At 38.1% G+C, this 19,259-nt stretch overlaps 1 protein-coding gene across 1 annotated transcript in view; it reads right to left on the bottom strand.

Moving 5' to 3' along the window:
- Positions 1-797: 797 nt before the first annotated feature.
- The window catches only part of PALMD (palmdelphin), a 49,661-nt gene continuing 31,199 nt past the window's right edge, over positions 798-19,259 (bottom strand). The window contains exons 4-9 of the mRNA XM_032697139.1: positions 16,471-16,601; positions 9,405-9,519; positions 8,473-8,506; positions 8,266-8,376; positions 6,468-7,550; positions 798-2,382 (exon numbers count right to left, since the gene is read on the bottom strand). Coding sequence (XP_032553030.1) covers positions 2,339-2,382; positions 6,468-7,550; positions 8,266-8,376; positions 8,473-8,506; positions 9,405-9,519; positions 16,471-16,601 — 1,518 coding nt within the window. The 3' untranslated portion in view covers positions 798-2,338. The remainder of the gene's footprint in view (positions 2,383-6,467; positions 7,551-8,265; positions 8,377-8,472; positions 8,507-9,404; positions 9,520-16,470; positions 16,602-19,259) is intronic.

The raw sequence follows: 19,259 nt of genomic DNA, 5'->3' as shown, positions 1-19,259 counted from the left end.
CTTAAGCTTTTGATTGAGCAAGTATGGACTGTTTTCTTTTGTCATGCATGTGAATTGTGCTCTGTGTGGGAACATCCCTTTCCAAATAACTTAAGATAAATGACAGTTACAGAATATTGCAGTATTTCAATGCAAAAGTTAATATCTCAGTGATTTTAGACGTTTGGTACAGACTGAAGGAAGAGTCCAAGTGAGTAGAGGGATGGTTAACAGGGATATTCTGCTAGTAGGTCTGAATTCTTTGCTCACATCAATCTGATCCCAGCTTCTCCAAGGGGTATGTGTGAAGGGAAGAACTGAAGAAGTGGCACAGCACAATCAGCACAGTTCTTTGGAATGTGCTTCTCTTACGTTACTTTTCATGTATTGGTAGTGAATTTCACTTGTAGATTACTATGAATTCCCTATTGAGAAGTCTTTTTCAGTCTCCTTTCCTTTGATCTACTTTGACTAGTACTCTGATGGTCGTTGCATTTTTGCTCTCTTTTCCAGAGCTTTTCAGTTTAATAGCACAGATTGTGGGGGAAGGCATAGCAGTCTGCTGCTGTTTCAAAAACTGCTCGTGACTAAATCATATTGCTTTCCTACTCTCTCACTTTTTGGTGTATCCTGTTAAGAGTTCACAAAATCACTGGAATACTCAGAGTTGGAAGGGACCCACAAGGATCATCAAGTCCAACTCTTCGGTTGAGGGTGAAACTCTCTGGTCTCACAACCAGCAAATAACAGAAGAAGCATAAGAAAAAAAACCCACTGTAAAACAACAACAACAAAAAAATCCCAGGATAGACATAGAGGAAGTGTGCTACAATTAAATTTATTTGTTCTTATTTACTATTTCACTCTCCAGGTAACCATTTCTGACAAGTCTTAAAATTTGAGATTATTACATACTGCAGACTGGGAGCCACCAAGTGTTTAAAGGCTACACATCAGCCAATTACTACTGTCATGCCCTCAGTATGAGGTAGTAGCTTCAGTTTCCTGCTTTGAAAAGAAGACCGGTGAAAAAGTTAGTGGTTTTTTGCTGGTGCATAACTTGAGTCAGCTATGATAGAATAACACAACCTGAGCTTTATCTGCTTAGTGTTTCAAACCAGGCTAAGGCCTACCAAATTAAAGCTATTGTACTGATTTGAATATAAGGCTGTATGTAGTGTGCTATGAGGCACTTTCCCCCCCCAAAACTATGTACTGGAAAAATCTGCCCTGGATTCGATTTTTCTGGGTATGATTGTACCTTATGGCTGCTTCTAGGGCCCGTATCCCTTCCCTTATGAAAAGAATTAACTTGTTCCTTGGTGGCAGCCTTGGACCTTGCTGTAGAGCTGTGCCCAGCAGTGGCTGCAGCTATAACAGACTTTCTGTTGCGGCTGCAGGACAAGCCATTGGCAACTCTATATTTTTGATGTGAGGCTTGCTTAATTTTAGCTCCCCAGCCAACTGAAACCTGAATACCAAACACTATGGTTGGTTTTCTTTTTTGTGGTTTCTTTTTGTTTGTTTGTTTTGACGAACAGGCACTGCCTGTCTGGCGACCAGTTTCCTGGAAAAGCAGGACTGTCTGAGCAAGCTGGGAGGTGAAACTATGCTCAGAAGGTCAGGCTGTTTGTAGTATTATGTACAGGATTGATCTATGAGGTTGTGAGTGGGCAGCACATGTGACACAGGGAAGGGAGCAAGGTTTGAGGATGGCTACACTGTTGTATGTAACATAGGAGGGTGAATGGACTGTGGAGCTCTAGAAGGTGGCTAAATATTTAAAAATGCTGACTTAACTATTTTTAGTTTGTTCTGCTGTCACTTAAAAAGGAATGCTTTGAATTTCAGCCAAGGTAGCATGATTGGAAAGCAGTTTTTATATTTACATTTCTTCCAGATCTTCTCTTTCATGTTTAGCTTTTTATTAATCAGTGCTTTTAAAACAAAAATGCTGGGATGGCATTTTTGGTTAAAATGGGATAGATTGGCACACTTTGATGTGAAGCAATGTCCCATGAAGTTCCATGGCAGTGGGTGTTTATCTGCTCTGTGTATATAGCAACAGCATATTCCTGATTGTGGGAACAGGTATGCACATGTCTTCATGCTTCTATATACATGGCCTTAGGTAAATTCCCACTACTTTTAACAAAATCCAGGATGTGATTTGTGTGTATGTGGCAGTTGGTCAAATCTGAAAGTCTGTTAAAGTCCATTGGATTATGCAGAGGGCAAAATAGCCCATAAAACAGAGGGCAAAACAAGCATTATGATCCAGAAAAAGCATGTGGAAGAAAGTCTTCTTAGCTTTATTCTGCTTTGAGTAATAAATTTTACTTCCATGTCACTACAGCTGTTAAATCACCTTTTTCCCCAGCTTTGCCATTCTCATCCTCAGAGCTGAAAAAGAAAAACCAAAGTCATTACATTTTAAGACTTTCTTTCTATTTCTGAAGGAAAAAGAAGAAAATTTCCTTATTTAGAAAAATGAAGAATACACATACCTCCGGTGGTTAATCCAGCAGAATAAGCATTGTTTTAGTGTTATAGAAAGAAATCAGTAGAAGGTGTTAGTTGTGGTAATTTTGCAATAAAGCAAGTATATTAAGCAATTACTCCATTATCACTATTTGAAAATTAGTGCAGCTATCTTCTGTCTGTTACCTTCACTAACACACTGAACACAAATAGTATTGTCCTTGGCTGAATGCTGTCAGATTAAAAGGATGCATGAATAATTAAACAAACTCTTTGTTTAAACTAAACTCCTCAGTGGGAGCTGTAACTGTTTGGAAGCTTTTTCCTTTTCTCTTGATGTTCATAGAAAACTATATTTTCTCCTGGTGTTGAGTCAGAGTGGAGGTTAGTCATATTCCTGATTTCATCTGATGGAGTAACAATATCTGTATAAACATTAGCATGGCTACTGCCTGCAACTGGGTATAATGTGGGTTAGTTTGAAAGTGACAGTGCAGGGCGAACGATTTAAGGTTATTTTTAGAACAGCAATATAATGCTGTTGTTTGATATGTAGGAGCCTCCCCCCCAGCACACAGTTGAGCTGAGAATGCAGTGGGAATAATCTCCAGTCCTCTGACCTGTTAGTTTGAAGAGTCACCCAAAATAGCCTGTCTCGTTCCTTCATCCTGCATATGTCTCTGTACTGAGACGGGGTCAAAGCAGCTGTTTGCTTGATTTATACATGTCAGCAAATGTCCAACTTGAGTTATGTTTTGAATGCTGAAGTTGTTGCAAATCGTAGAAGCATCCGAGTGTAACTTTATATCATAGGGCCACTGATGTTAACCTTAGCTCTTACAAAGACCCTGTAAGACTGTGTACTGCTTGCAGGCTGAGGAATTCTAAGGGATTCAAGTCCTGGTCCTGGTCTGTTTTTGTCTTACTCTATATATTACAGGCACAGATGGCATGCATGAGTCTTCATTAAAAAGGATTTTTGTATGTTACTTTCTTCAATGCAAATGGAGCTGTCTCCATTGTGTTTATTGAAGGTTGCAAAGGTTCCAGTGGTAAGGAAACAGAATAGCTCATCTAGACTGCCAAAAGCCTTGGGCCTTTGTGCCCATGAGAGCCTGTTCCACACTGTAGTAGGTTTTGCTGCTTATTCAGCTTTTGTTTTCCATTTCCTTATTCATTTTACTCTGTCTAGCCTTTGTTCCCCCCAAGGACTCTTTATTTCCCTAATGAGTATTGAATCTTCAAAACAGTTGCACTTGAATTAATTTGCCTGAAATTTAAAGAAGAAAATAAGCTCTACTAATGCAAAACACTGGTGTCCTAATAATAGCATTGTCATCCTTCTCTCTGTATGGTTTTTCTGAGGGCACATACTTGGAGATATTGGTCCCCCACCAAGCTTAGGGGGAAAGGAAAATTGTTCCTATATGGAAAGAGGTATGTCCTACATCTTTGTAAGTTTGGGGGCATGCCAAAAGCTCCTGATTTAGTCTGATATTTCTCTATACAGATTGGGACATGGAACAATTCCTCTACCTCCTAGCTGTCCTTGGCCATCCCTAACGTTTTCAGTAACTTGCTCTAAAGGTTCATTTCTTTCCCAAAGCAAGATTGTTACATAAGGGACCATCTTCCTTGTGTGTCCTGTGCTTCCTTGCTTTCCATTCTCTTTCAGAGAGTTCCCAATGCTTGTTTGATGCTTAAATGCTGCATTTGCCTCCCAAAGCTCTAATTTCAGAGAGGATTTTTTTCTATTGTACAGTTTTTTTTAGTAATGAGTGATGAGTTACCAAAAATAATTTTGACTTCTCTCTTTTCACTGGTGATGTTTAGGGTGAACCTGCTAGGCTGGACATCAGCTTTGAAAACAATTCATTTCTCTAAGAAACAGCTCTGTGTAATACATTGTTTTAGACTGAGAGGCTTTCCTGGTTTTGTTTCCCTTTTAGAAGTCTCAGTAGGATTATGGGACTGCTTGGGAAAAATTGAGTCACTTCCTGGCTTTTTCCTCTGATCAAAAATGTCCTAGGGAGTGGCAATAAATAGGTGGAGGGGTAAAGAAGAATATGGCCTAGTTCCAAATTGTGCTAGGCATTAAGACACTCTCTTTGAGGCAGTGCTGACTGGGAGAATTTTTGAGGCAGTTGCCCAACTGCTTTTAATTTAGTTGGGATAATTTTTTCCTAATTGGCTACTTTCTCATCGGTGGTTGGAATAGTTATAAGAAAATGAGTGAGACCAAATACAGATTTACATAAGATTCTCAAGTGTCTTTGCTGGATTTACACTTAGCCCCTTTTCCTGAAAGTCAGTGTTGGTTTTTCATTAACCTCAAAAGAGAACCCAGATTGTTTGGGAAGTGTTCAAGTGGCAGGGAAAAATGTAGAAGTTTCAGATGCTTCTCTTGGAAGACAAAAATAAGCAGAGATGGTTACAGATAGAGGTGTTCAACTAACATCTCATGGTCTGTATATGGCCCACCTGAATGGTACTGCGATTTTATGGTTACTACTTGAAAAACTCTTTCTCAGGATCTGTTCAGAAGCACCCACTCAGCAGGCTGTGGGATGAAAAAACTGTTCAGTAGCAACCTGCTGGTGGGTCACTTCTCTGTCTGCCTATATATGTGCAATGTGGGGATTAAAGGGCTATCCCCAAATTATAATGGGATGGAGCAGCTGCTGGAGGGGTTTATCTTGCCTGTACTAGCTTCACTTGCTGGCATAAGAGCTGCTGGCAGCAGCCCTTGGTACAGGAGGATACAGGGAAATATGCAGATGGCAGGATTGGTGCTTGAGAGAAGGAAAGGTCTATCAAGTGATAAAAAGGTATGGTGACCTTATTGATCAGAAAGGCTGGGCAGCACTGCTGGAGTATTTCAAGCTGATAAGTACGTGACTCCATGAGGTTGGTACTCCTAGAAGCTGAGAGCATTGTTTACTGAACAATCAGTACCTACTGATGCAAAAATACCTGAAACTCCTCACATGATCCAATGATCACCCTCTCTCTTGGCTTCACCTGTAGTATAGAGAATTGCTGGGCTGTTAATACAGCTTTAGGCAGGGCCCAACCTTACACTTCTGTTGCCGAATTGCAGAAATATAATCTGGAGGGAGAGCATGTGGGATCAAGATCCCTGATCTTCCCGTAATTTAAGCACAGTGTTCTTTTTTTCCTTGATGTGGGATGTGACTACTGTCTGAAATCTGCTGCTCTGTAAGTATACTTAAATGCAGTTTAATAATAAGAAGAGCTTTCCATGATTCTGGAAGATTTTGCTATTGCTCTTTTAACTTTTATAATAAAAACTTTATAGAAAGAAATAGATACCTTTTGTATTAATAAAGTATAAAAAGTATTCAAAAACAATACTATGGACTATTGGACTAACCACATGTAGTGATGAAAACTGTTTAATTCTCTTTATCAAGCTATAAAAATATCAAACTCAGGTTAATGAAAAAAGGTTAAAATTTGCATAAACACTGTCAAGACAATGTTGGCAATGCTGATTTCGGAACAATACAAGGTGAAGCTGGTTATTAAGCTGTCTTTCTGATTTAAAGAGCAATTTGGATGATCTAGGAAGTAGTTGGGATGCAGACAGGCATGGAAACATTCCAGTGAGGAGGAAGCGATAAGTAGCAATGATGTTAGTTACTTGGTAGAAATGAAAACAAATTCTGCTAATTGAGGTAGCATTAATGGAACTTTAAAGAGAACCACTTTTAATCTTGGAAGGTTAAATGGCTTTTCTGAGATACTTTATTTTCCAAATTTTGGTATGGTAGCTAGTGCATTGCTAAAGACAAAATAATTCAAGAGTTCCAAAATGTAGATTGGCATTTCTTAACAAATAAGAGCAAAGAAATGATTATTAGTAGCATATTAGTCTGTGAAACAATCCAAATAATATACTAAGTGAAACAGTTGCCAGTAGGTAAGAGCAATATCAGTTTGCTACATGAGCAAACAGCAGTGACACGATTTTCCTTTTCTGTTACCTGTTAGTGAGGGATCTTCTGTACCGTCTCCAGACACCTGGCCATGAAGATGAGCATGGTGTGTTGGTGAGCTTAAGCATTCCTCTTGTTCTTGCAGGGAGATGGAATTTTTGTGGGGTACCTTGTTCAGGCTTGTGCCCAGACTGCTCACAGTGTTTGTCTGTGGGGCTTCTGTGATTTTCCTGCCTGGTGGCTGATAAACCTGACTGTAGTGGCCTATGGGATGATATGCTGGTTTCTCAGATTTGCTGTCATCTTCATCATCATCATCAATGATAACCAATTCTGCACGGATAACCCCATCATATCGTGACAGCTTTTGGTCTGCTTCTGCATCGTCATCATCAATGCGCTGATAACCCATGAAAACCATTGTTACTGGCTCAGAATCGTCCACATAACATGGCACAGCTTGGACAATGTTGTATCGAACATCTTCCTCCTCTTGAGGTGCAGCGGATGTTTCACTAAGACTTAAAAGCCTTGTCTCTTGTCTTGCTCTTATGTTCTGGTAAGGTTTTAATTCCTCATGTCCAGCTTTTCTTTCTTCATTTTGAATCATCCTGTTCTCAGTATCAGTGTGCATTTTCTTCTCTGAATGGGAAATTACTGGAGAGGGAGACTTTGACTGTATTACCGTTGGCAGATCAAGCCCATTCTCTTTATTTTGTTGCATAAAGAGCTCTGTTTTGGAGGAGAGTTCCGTCTGATTGCTGAATCCATTCATCTCTCTTCTGTCAGTGTCTTCCCGTTTTGGTCCAGGGACTAATTTGTCTTTCTGAGGAGTAACTGGCCTGCAAAATTTGTTCGCAAACACAGGCTCATGATACTCTGTGGGAGACTGGGAATTTTTTTCAGTTGCCTGCCGTAGCAGGTCCTCCACTTCAACAGGAGCAAGTTCATCCATGCCATTTTGTGTTGTGCTGCCATTTGAAGGCACTGCATAGACTGACTTCCTGCCATCGTCGTAGACTTTAATTCCTGTCTCTTTAAACTCCTTTGATGGAAGAGGTATTGTTGATAACACTGTGTTTTCTCCTGTCTTCATGTCTTTTTCAACTTTAATTTCCATGGCAAACAATGCTGTTGAAAGAAACAAGTGTTTAAACTGATAATGCAACAGCTACAAGAAATATAGAAGAGTTCTGACAGTGATAGAGAATGACTATTGGAATGAATTATCAAATACTTGATATTATCACATACACAACCAATATATTGGATTCTCATTTTGAATGTCCCCTGTCATCATCTGGAAAAAAAATACTTTCATTTGGATCTAACTCTGTGAGGAAAAATCAACTGCTGAGGAGCCAGTTTTCATTACACGATAGATTGAGCAATCCAGATTTAACCTTGCCCCTGGTGTTGTGCTGAGCACTAACAGCTGAAAGGGATCAATGTGCTGTGATGCTAAAGAGTCTTGGGCACTCTGAAGCTTAGGAGGCTTTGTGGTAGTTGGGAAATAACCAGGCTACTGCTGGCTGCCCAACAGCTGTTAAGTGTGGGTAGAAAATGTGAAATGCATGATATGAAGGGAGGATGTACTTAAAATTTTGCCAGGCAAAGGAATGAAGTGCTGGAAAGAAGGGTCAGTAATGAAAAGACTTATTCTCAGTGGCACATATCTTACACCAGTGTCTCACTTCTCAATTTTGATGACCTAACCAGTAACACAGCTTAAATGAGAACAGCAGTGTCTCATATCTATAATGTTTACTCTTTGCTTAAGGTGTATTAGATTCAATTAATAGGAAGTTTTTGCACATATTGACACCTAGTTACTAGTAAGCAGTACCTTTTCTCTTTTCTTCATCATCAGTGGCAGCATGTGCTGTACTTCTCAGTGCAGAAGGCCTGAAGTGCTTGGGAAGGTCAGGTATGCTGGCATAGATGTAGTCTGCTGACTCTGAGTAAAGAACATCCACAGATTCATAAAGCATTAGTATGTTTTAACGGACTTCTACAAGAACCTTTGAAAAAATATTCTTTTAACTAAACGTACCTTTTTCAAATCCTGCTTTTTCAGTCTTCACAGACTAGGTGGGAAAGAGAACGGTTAAAAATAAATGCGATAATTAGTTTTAAGATGTTAATTAGACAGTGCTTAGGCTTCCCTGATAGTTTTACCCTTTTGAGTGCACAGCTTCATACAGAGAAGGGGCTAAAAGTGAAACCTGCTCAGTTGGAGCATGGCAAGGAGAAAGTGAAATTTCTGTGGTCTTTTTTGCCAATATGATTCCAAGTCATACAGGGAAGGACAAAATATTATGAAGTGTTAAACAGTAACTTAGCCTCCCACTGTGGCTCAACCTGGTTGGCTTCAAAGATTTTTTCAAAGGTTACACTTTGGCTTTCAAGTTTTACTTATCTCCCTGAGTATCTTTAGAGAGTGTGTGTATATGTGTGCATACAAGAAAAACTGGAGAACTGAAGTTTAGTTTTATCACTATATTTTTTGAGATGATTTAGGATGATTTTAAAATACTAAAATGATCTTTTGACAAAGACTCATGATTGATAGCATTAAGTTTTGTTTCATCACAACCTCTCAGGGACTTAGGGGAAAGCATGATGCAGTTTAGCTGGGCACATCACCTGCAGGAATATGAAAACACCTGCGTCTGTACTTGATCTGTACCTGTTATGTCTGTCTGTGGCTGAGATGCAAAGTTGCTGGTTGGTGTCAGTGGCAGTGCTATTTTTTTGGCGATGTGCTATAAATGAGTAATGATAGGAATTGCTTCCCCACTCCCGTAAACAAGCAAATGGAGACATCTGGGCACTTAAACAATAGAATATCTTGGCCCCTCTTGTGACTACTGTCATTTTAGACAAAAGCTTATGACCACTCATGGGATCCAGCTAGTTCCCCTTTCCCTGGTTATGATGATGAATGAGTAATAAACTCTATTTCTGGAATAATTTGGAACTAACCTTTATTATGTCTTCTGTTGTTTTCTCAACAGATTTCAGTTTCTTTAAGATTGCTTCTTCCTTAGCTGAGACTTCCATTTCCTGTCTTTCCAGAACCTCAATTTCCTTCTCCAGTCTGCAATCACAATTGCATTTGATTTAATACCAGACAGAGAACAGCACTGCAGAGTTGATGCATTGTGAATATGGACATCAGTAAAGCTGGCTTTACTTACCCTGAAAAATTTTGCTCTAATATGATGTCAGCTTACAATTTCATATGCATTGGGAAATAAGTGTGAAATAGTATTTTCATTAAAAAAAACCAACAAAACGACAAACAAAACCTACCATAGATTACTTTTGAGCCTATTTTGAAAACAGTGACTGAAATTATCATGTTTAGAGAAGGAATAGAAAAGGAATATAGGCCCTGCACATAATTTCCTCATTTCTAAGCAAATTTTCTACATTGTCTCAAGAAATGTGATTTTTCTGTTGTAACTAAGATGTAGGAATCTAGTATACACACACCAGGGTTATGATTTTGGCACGTATACTGGTACAGATTATGAAAAGAAGCAAATTCTTTTGTTACAAGAGAGTCAGGAGAATGTTCTTGTACCCAGTAGTACTTAAAGGGCTACAGTATATCACCTCATATGTATTTTATTTTATGGAGCCAAACCATATTCTGGAGGATCCCCCACAGAGAAAAGTTCTAGTCAGTCTATAATTAGAAGCTACAATTTCAGGAGAACCATGTCTATCAATGGAAATCAAATTGCACGTGTATTTCTGAGATGTAGAACAGATATGATGTTTTGGTAAAATAGTAATGGTATTTGCAAGTACAAGTAGATAAAACTGCTCTTAACTAACGTTCTAATATGAAAATTAATACAGCTATAAATAATAATAGCAATGTGCTTTCACACTACTTTTAAGAAGTAATAACTTCATAATTGTGTGAATTTTGAAATGGAAGAAACCTGCTCAAGAGACTAAACTCTCTTGTTTTCCAGTCTGTATGGGATTGAGAATGAAAACCTTGCAAACACCCAGGATCATGTAGGGGCTTTCTGAGGGTGTGTCTTTCTGTGTTCAGATCCAAGATGCCAAGATGGTTTTCCACAGTTCTACATGTGTGAATGTGGGTTCTGGAATTTCAAAATTCTTTGCTTTGATAAAACAGGTGTTACAGTGCTTGACTGACAGCCTGAAGGTTGATTCTTCAGGGGAAAAATCTTGATTAAAAATGCAAGATATGCTCATGTGATGTTATTTGTAACATTCATAATAGTCTAGTCCAGAGCTTGTGTAGCCACAGATTTAAAAACACTAGAAAGTTTCAAGGGCTTCTCTTTGGCACTGTGAACTAAGGCTTTTACTGACATTCATGTGTCCTTAGTCACTCATTGGCGTTTTGTGTTCTTAATTTTCTGGGAAAACTGCTGGAATCTCATTTCTGTGGAGCATTTATTTTCAGCAGAATGGCAACCATGTAATGCACAGTGCACCTAGGACAGGCAGCTGGGAAGGGTCATGTTTGCACTGTTTGCTCAAGCAATATCCTCACAAGGGAATTTGCAAGAGAAAACTGGATAGTTCACATAGGTGTGATACATTTTGCATCAGATGCTAATAGCATTCCCTTTCTAAGATTGCAATTGAGTGAGATTTCCAACACTAAGGAATGATTTTTTGAGAGGCTTTTTGTTAGAGGAGGAACCTTGTTTGTGCCCAGGTCTAGTCAGTGAGAGCTATAAGCCTACCTCTTAGGGATATCAAATATACAAACTGGATATTCTCTGTCAGATTTTAGCAGTGTAAACCAGAGCTATTTTGCCAGTTTAATCTTGCCTGGTAGGCTAACTATTGTTATGTAAAAGGAAGATTGAGGCTCAGCAGTCAGAATTTCTTTTGGGCCACTGACACTTGCTGTAGGCTTGTACTGCTTAAAAGCCATCACAGATTCATTCTTGTTATATGTTAAGTCTATATTATATGTTTCTTACATGTTAAAACTGAGTACAATGATTAAGAAAAAAAACCGTAAAGAAATAAAAAGAAAATTTCAAAGCCTTCCACATTTGAGTGAAACATGCCTTCCCTTGCTTTTGAATCCATGTCAGAAATCAATGACTGTAGACTTAAGTTAGCTGCAACTGGTATCACTAGTTGCTGAGATCAGTCAGAATAGTTACAATTAGATGATCTGAGACACAGTTACAAATAAGGTAATGGAAATATTGGCCTATAACCCTGAGGGGAAAAAATGTGTTGTATTTTGACTTATTCTTTACTATGTGCCAGGATTCACAATATTACACCACAGTCAACATTAATAATAAAAGTCTGTCATTCCTTTTAAAGTAAGCAGACTAGAAGAGCTGAATGCAGGCCAGCAGATAAGCATTATTTGTTTCCTTCTGTGCGACTGTTTGAGGAATCTGAATTAATATTATGACTCTTACCCTATTTAAACTCAGATAAGTAGAGCTACACTAATAGAGTACTACATGGACTTTCATCTGTTAATGAAAACATCTTTTTTGGTATCACAGATCTCGGAACTGAGATGTGAATAAAAATTCAGGATGAAAGTAAAAGCTAAAAAAAAAAAAATATGTAAAAGTTACCAACACTTCAGACCTGAGCTCTGCAAGATGGCCTTAGGACCCTGATCAAAGGTACTGATTATAGTGCTAGAACTTAAAAATTTTATAATGAGGGGGATGAATATACTTGGACAGCTATAAAATAATGTAATGACTGTGTGTCATATTTCTGCACTTACAGAACAGTCTTCATTTAATATATTGAAATGTTGTATTTTTAGATGAGACTTGATTGCAATTTTATCATAATGTGAAAATTAATAATGAAAAATGCACATAAGCATAATGAACTGAAAAATTCATTACCTTATACTGTGGGTTTATTTTATTCTTGGTTTGAAACACTTGAAGACACACAGGTGAAAGAAAAGGAGGAAAAATCTTGGAGATATTAAAAAGAGAGAGAGTGGGGAGGGAGAGAAAACACAACCACAAGTAAACCAAAGATTATAAACCACATATATTTATCTGGGTGATCAAGAAAAGTATTAAAGTTTATATATGCTCTCACACCCATGCTAACACCCACTCTGTATAGTAATAAAGAGAACTGATTCAGTGCTCAGTGGGGTTAGAGAAAAATTCTCATACCTATGACTTGGGATTGCATCTAGACCTTAAGCATCTCTTTTGCACTCATAGACATAGATTTTGATGGTTTGTTTTCAGAGGATGTTGTAAATATGTATATTGGAATTTGAGGCAAGAAAACTTTTAAGATATGTGATTTGTATAATTCAAAGAAATGGACTTCATGCGGTTAAAATGTTAGGCCAGGATCTTTCTGGTGTGTTTAAATCTTTAGAAACTTCTAAATCAATGATATCTTTATGGAGTTGTATCACAGTTTGTATTTGTCTTGAAAGGGTGTAGCAGCTACATGAGCAATTTAAGAAATGATCTTTTTGACAGGGCTTCTGGTTTTTGGAAAGAAATGGAAGTATGATGTAGCTACTGTATTAAATCAATCCTTTGAATATTTTCTTTCTCTGGAGTAGTGCTTATCTGAGAGGGAAAAATAAGTAGTAGAGAGGTGTGGATGAAAGAGGAAACCTTAGAAGCCAAGACACTAAATGAAAGATTTCTCTGCCAAAGTAGTAGCTGAATTAAGAAAATCTATGGATTTTTCTTGGCTGCTGCTGGCCACCAGCTGATCTGCCGGGATTGGCACCACTGCCACCCCAGAAAAAAAAAAAGGGCTTAAGAATGAAAAGCAGATAGGAGGATACCACCCTGAAGAATTCCTGACTAAGAGGAAAAGGCAGTTAAGCAAGTCTTCACATGTTCTAAGGTAAGTCAAATGCTTTTGCAGCTCTGGAGTATAGCCTTAGTCTGCCTTCATGTATCACATTACAAACAATTGAATAGACCTTAGTTGTTTTGCATTTTTAAGTATGTTGTTTAGCAACTAATTCCATCAAGAATGTTACCAGCTGAAGATTAAACAAGAAAACAGGACTCCTAGTTCTTCACTCAGCTTGTACCCTGATCAGGATGTGTTCACTTGTTCACTGAAGCCTCTTACATGTAAAGAGGGTTAATAGAACTGATAATGTTAATGCAATTTTTTTTTTGTCTGCAACCAAAGCATTCAGCCATTTGTCTGCAAAGTGGTTCAGACCACTTGCTATTCACTGTTTTGTCACTGTTACAGGGAATGGAACTCTCCCTTTTATCAAAAAATACTCAAATCTGAACTGATTAGCAGACATACTAACTAGACTAGCTCAACTTGACACTGGAGTAAAGTGCGTTTCAAAACAGAGGTCCCATTTAGGAGGGTGATGGGAAGGATCATGGCAGTACTGTAAATCTCTCTGCAATTGTCCTCTCAGCAGAAAGAAACAAAGACTGTATTGGGTATTCAAAAAGTCTTTAAAGTGATTCAGATTTTTTTTAACTGAAGATAAAACCCATGTGGGGGTTGTATGTCACAGGAGACAGAATGTATCTGAATCAAGGGAATTTAATTGTGAGATGCTTAAAAGAAAAAATTTTACTGAGCCTCTCAAAATTTGTTACTCTTACTGTATAACATGTCAACATGATCAGGTCAGCAATCTTTGATTTACAGGATAGGTCAAAGGTCAAGCAAGCTTTTGTTTGCTTGGTTGATATCGATGGCATAGCAAAGGCCCTGTGCAAGTACTGAATAGTGCATATTTTATGGGTTTTTTTAGTGGACTTTGTTCACACTGAACTCTGTGTTACTAGGTTTCTATATTGCTACTGGCTGGTTTGAAACTGTCCTGGGTATGTATAAACAAAATGTAATGCTATTTGGAAGGCAACATGGATGTTTTTCTAGAGGCCTTTGCTAGACAGCTGTTGAGGAATGGTAGGAAATATAATTTATAGCAAAAAAATGCTTGATGTGAATAAACCTGTGTAAATTACTAGTTCAGAGGAAAGTTCCCACATGATTCCAGGTATGCTCTTCTGCTTCCATTCTTTATCTGTAAAATCAAATGTCCTTGTCCGAGTCCTCTGTGTATTGTGAAGATAAAAGCTGCCAAAGGCTAAGGTGTGTATATATTGTTTTTTAAGGAAAGTAAATATATCAGTAATGAAAATATTTCTTTTGATATCAAGGCCTTAAAAACATCTCATGTGTCTTTAGAACTTCACCAATGGTGAATTAAAACCAGGATGGCTCAGGAATGTAATAGGGAGCATTTCTGTATTGATTTTCTTTTCTAGGATGTGTTATACTTGTGTTATAGTAAGAGTCAAGACAGCATGTCATTTTGTGTTATACTGCCCTTGTCACTTAATCATAATTTCAGATCTATGTTAAGAAAAAGGAATCATTTTAAGGAGGAAGCAATTTCTTGGAACTTCCCGGGAAAAGGTTACAGGCAGGGAAAATTGGTTGGTAACACTGGTATTAACAACAAATAGCTGTGAAAATGCTTAGTTTGCCATGAAAAAATTAATTGCTGTGAAAGAGCAGCATATATAAAAAATATAAGAATAACCATTCACAGGTTTTATTAAAGAACAAGCGTAATAAAACAAATAGCCTTATATTCTTGGGAAAAGAAGAATGTTTTTAATAAGAGGAGAATGCCCAGCAACTGCAAGCAAACATTTATTGGAGTTTTTTTCCACTGCAGTGCTTACAGTTGCAAGTAAACTTATTTAATTAATTTTCATTAGCATTTAAATTGCTGGTTTATGGTCACATGATCAGCCACTTAGATATAGAAACATTACTTGTGCTTGTAGTTAGCTGACTCTGGAACTATGCAGGAAAAGAATTCATACCTACCTACATTTCTGCTAACAACAGGCATAAAAATAGAAATTAAAAAACCACCAATACTAACAAAACAAACAGAAAACCTCAACAAACACACACACACAAAATTCCCTGTTTAAGAAAGCAACTGGGGACCAATGATGGGTTTGGCTCTTTGATTTCTCCTTCCTTAAAGCACAAATATATTTAAAAATCTTCTCTCAAATTCCTATGGGCATCTTTTTTGAAAGCTAAACTCTAAAACTTATAAGCCCTTGTTAAGTTTTGGGTCTATAGATCTCAAGCAGAAGGAATATTCCTTTGCTAATTTTCTTACATGAATTAAAGGTGTTTTTCAGGTTTGAAACTCTAATTGAATTACTGTTTCACTATTTGTAATCGTGATGAGTTCTAGTAATCCTAAAAAAAGTTTTCAGAAAAGTAAAACCCACTATATGTGTTCAGTTTTGATATCTAAGTCAATTAAAATTAAAGCCACTGAGCTGATGACAAAATCAGGACAATTACTGCAAAAACAGTACCAAAAGACTCTACAGCTGTGGTTATCAATCAACCTAGAATCATGTTCCTAGTAAATAAAGGAGTCATTTGTGAGACTTTGCAGTTTAATGTTAGCCCTATGGGGTAGGGAGGCTCTAGGCAATGAGATTGGTAGGAACATCTCTAATGAAAGGTAGGAAAAGACCTTTGCTATAGCAGGCTTCTGGGAATAAACTGAATACAAAACAGCATGAAAAGTGAAAATAAGGCAAGTGATATTACTGGGGCTAAGCAGCCTATACTGTTGTGAAGTGCTGTGTTACGGTAAAAGCCAGGTACAGGCTGTGCAGGACCTAGTAAAACTGATGAATTTTTAAATCTATCTACTGTTATTTTTAAGTTCTGATTCAACAATTGCTATCTCAGAGCAAAACCCATATATTGTGGCTTATGTCTATTGAATACAGCATGGAAGGGATATCTGGAATTAGAGAAACAAATACACTGCAATATATTTATTGTACAGTTGATAAAATTCACAGTATGGAAGCTTGCATTGTGTATTCTATAATTTTAGCTGTCTAAAAAACATAACAAAGTTGGCTTTACTCTGTGTAAACTGGATATGTTTAGCCCTTGCTGAAGTTTTAATCCTTTACAAAGTAAGGGATTCTTCAGAAGGGACCGTTTTAACCCAGACCCAAGGGCAGGGGTACTACCCTACCTGAAAATGTCTTGTTCCAACTCATGAGTCCGTTGTTGGTCCTCCTGATTCTGCTTTTGCATTTCTTCTTGCTCTTTTGGAGTCATAGAACTTAGGCCATCCAAGAGCCATTTTTCTCGCAAGGCCTTTTTCTGAAGGGGAAAAACAGACAAGTAAGAGAACCCTAAAGTTAGGATATTCAACCATTTACTGTATTTGTCTTGATGCCAGAGACCCAATCCACAGTCTTGTGCTCTATTTGGCATAAGGCAACCTGATTAAATTGAATTTTGACTACTGCTGCTTTGAGGCACAGCTGTGCCAGCTCTGGTAAAGAAGGCTGCATTAACCTCAGTGCTGCTTGCAGTGGCTGTTGGAATCCCTGCCTGCATCCTGTGTTGAGTCAATTAAACTGTTGCTTCCTATTCTTTTCTGTTTATTGTGTACTTTATGTGAGGTTATTACTGAGGTCCAACTGGCAGAGGAACAGGTATGTTGGATCTGATTGCATTTAAAAGCAGTTTTGCAGTTGTTTGATGTGACATATATGATGTCATGGAAAGTATGTCTGGAACAGGCTTGTTGGGAAGTCTGTAGCACTTCGTGGTGCTTTTTTTTTTATTTGTTTCTTTTTACCTGTGGGATGTAAGAGCAATGTTTACAGTTGCCTTAGTCCCTCAGGACAGTATTCTCTCTCATTCTCTCTCTCTCTCTCTCTCTCTCAACACTGGATCCTAGGAAATCTGTGGGAAATAAGGGCTACTCCAGACAATCCTGAGCCTTGACTCTCTCTGTAGAATCACTTGGCAGCACTTCTTGGTAGTTGTGTCTTAGGCTCTAGTTAAATAAATGCAGATTTTAATAGAAGAGTTCTATGTGATCTGGTAGATGCAAGTAGCCTAGTGTTGGCACAACTCCTACTGACCACAAAATACTACGTTCTCAAGCTGGAGGGAACATAGTTATTCATTCCCTTTCAATCAAGCTATTTAGATTTTAATGATAAGTAGGGCTCCTAGAAAGTGAGATTTTGATCCTGGATGGAACTGAATTAGTCTAGCATTGATATCTCCAAAAATAAATCTATAGTTCCTTGTGAGATTTACAGCAGGGCTGCCACTGTAGACCTCAAAAACTGATAACATCTGTTGAAATCAACAAAAGCTTTGCGTATGTATAGGGTTAGGCCCAAGAAAACAAACTCGCCAAATACATAATACAAAATAACATAATACAATAGTGTTATTTTTGCATTTTTCTAGAGTAGTTTGCTGCTGCTCCCAACTAAATGCCATGTAACCTTTTTCATTTAATTAGCCATTTTTAAAAGAATGACACATTGTGTATTTGGAAACAGCCTTTGAATAAAAGATGTTTTTCAAGATGTTTTTCAAGTCTGCTCCATCCAGGCAGTGGCACCAATGAGTGCAGGAGCAGCTGCTTCAGGGCTGCCAGGTTCTTTCTGCTGTCTGGCATTTCTTTCCATGGCAAAATGTTTCTATCTCAGTACTAGGTCATGCATGTGTTATAGCACTGACATAAAAGCATTTTCATTTTGCATTAGGCTCAGTATGTTAAGGGAAAGGGATACTTATACATTGTGATGTGGTAAGACTCTGGGAATGGACAGAGTGCTGACCACTTAAATGAAAGGAATAATTTTATTTTTGTAGTTCGTGGTCACATCAGGAGTAGTGCGACAATATTCTACAAATTCAGTGAATAATTTATGATGTGTGCTCCAGGTATAACTCCACTGTAGTCCTTAACAAGGCTGGACTAGCACTGAAAGATTCATCCTTCATTGGAAGGCAAGGGTGTTTTGAGTTTGTGGGTCTTGCTCTCGCAGGGCTGTGGCAGTTCACCTTGTGGCATTTTTGGGAAGGCATAAGTTGTTTTCAGTTTTTCAGAGAAAATGTAGTTCAACACTGTTAACTGCTGGAACAAGAAAGCGTGTGACTAGCGCCTACAGGGGAGCACTGATGGAGTTCAGGCATTGTCAGAAGCCAGAAACTTAATAAGCTAAACTATAAAAGCCCATGGAAAGGACATGCAAATCAGTGTTGACTGCATTTCAAGCAACTCTGTCTGGTCCTTTCTCTTTTTGTCTCAGTGAGAAGGAATTCAGGTAGAAGGAAGAATTAGTTGCTGGTGCATCTAGAATTACTTGGTGAAATTTGCCCGGTACCCTCACTAGCAGCCCCCATTGCCCCTTGCAGTTCTGTGCAGCCCTGTCCACACAGATGTATTTGCTTGAATGCCCTCTACTTCACGTGGCAGAAGTGCACATGTAAGGGATATATATTTCTTCTCCATTATAATTCTACCAGGTAACTAAGATCTGTTATGATGCCTCATCCCTGCCTTTCTGGTATGAAGTTTGCTTGGGGATAGCAAACAGAGTCATTGGGAAGCCAGGGCAGAGATACCTATTTACAAAAAGGAAGTTTTTTTAAAAAAAAACCACAACAAACAAAAACACTAAAAAAAAAGCTCCAACCCCTCCCCTCAAACAAAACAACAGCCTTTTAATAAACCTGTTGCTAAGGGTTATAAATAGGAATGAAGGACAAAATGAGGAACAGGACAGTGATGTCCAGCTAACAGGAACATCCATTTGACAGTGAGATTTACTAACCTAGGGGACAGGTGCGAGTTATGTTCAGTAGGTCATAGAGCTCTAGATTTCACTGTGAACAATTGGTAAAAGTGTAAATGAGTGAAATCAGTCACTAGGGAAATGATTCTTCTATAAAATTTACCAGTGTCCTAATGTTTTAAAAGTCTAAATATGTTTTAAAGCAATTTAT

This window comes from Chiroxiphia lanceolata, chromosome 9 (assembly GCF_009829145.1).
Source record: "Chiroxiphia lanceolata isolate bChiLan1 chromosome 9, bChiLan1.pri, whole genome shotgun sequence".
Lineage (NCBI taxonomy): Eukaryota > Metazoa > Chordata > Aves > Passeriformes > Pipridae > Chiroxiphia > Chiroxiphia lanceolata.
Note: the sequence above shows the minus strand (reverse complement) of the source record. Positions and strands in the feature narration are given on the sequence as shown.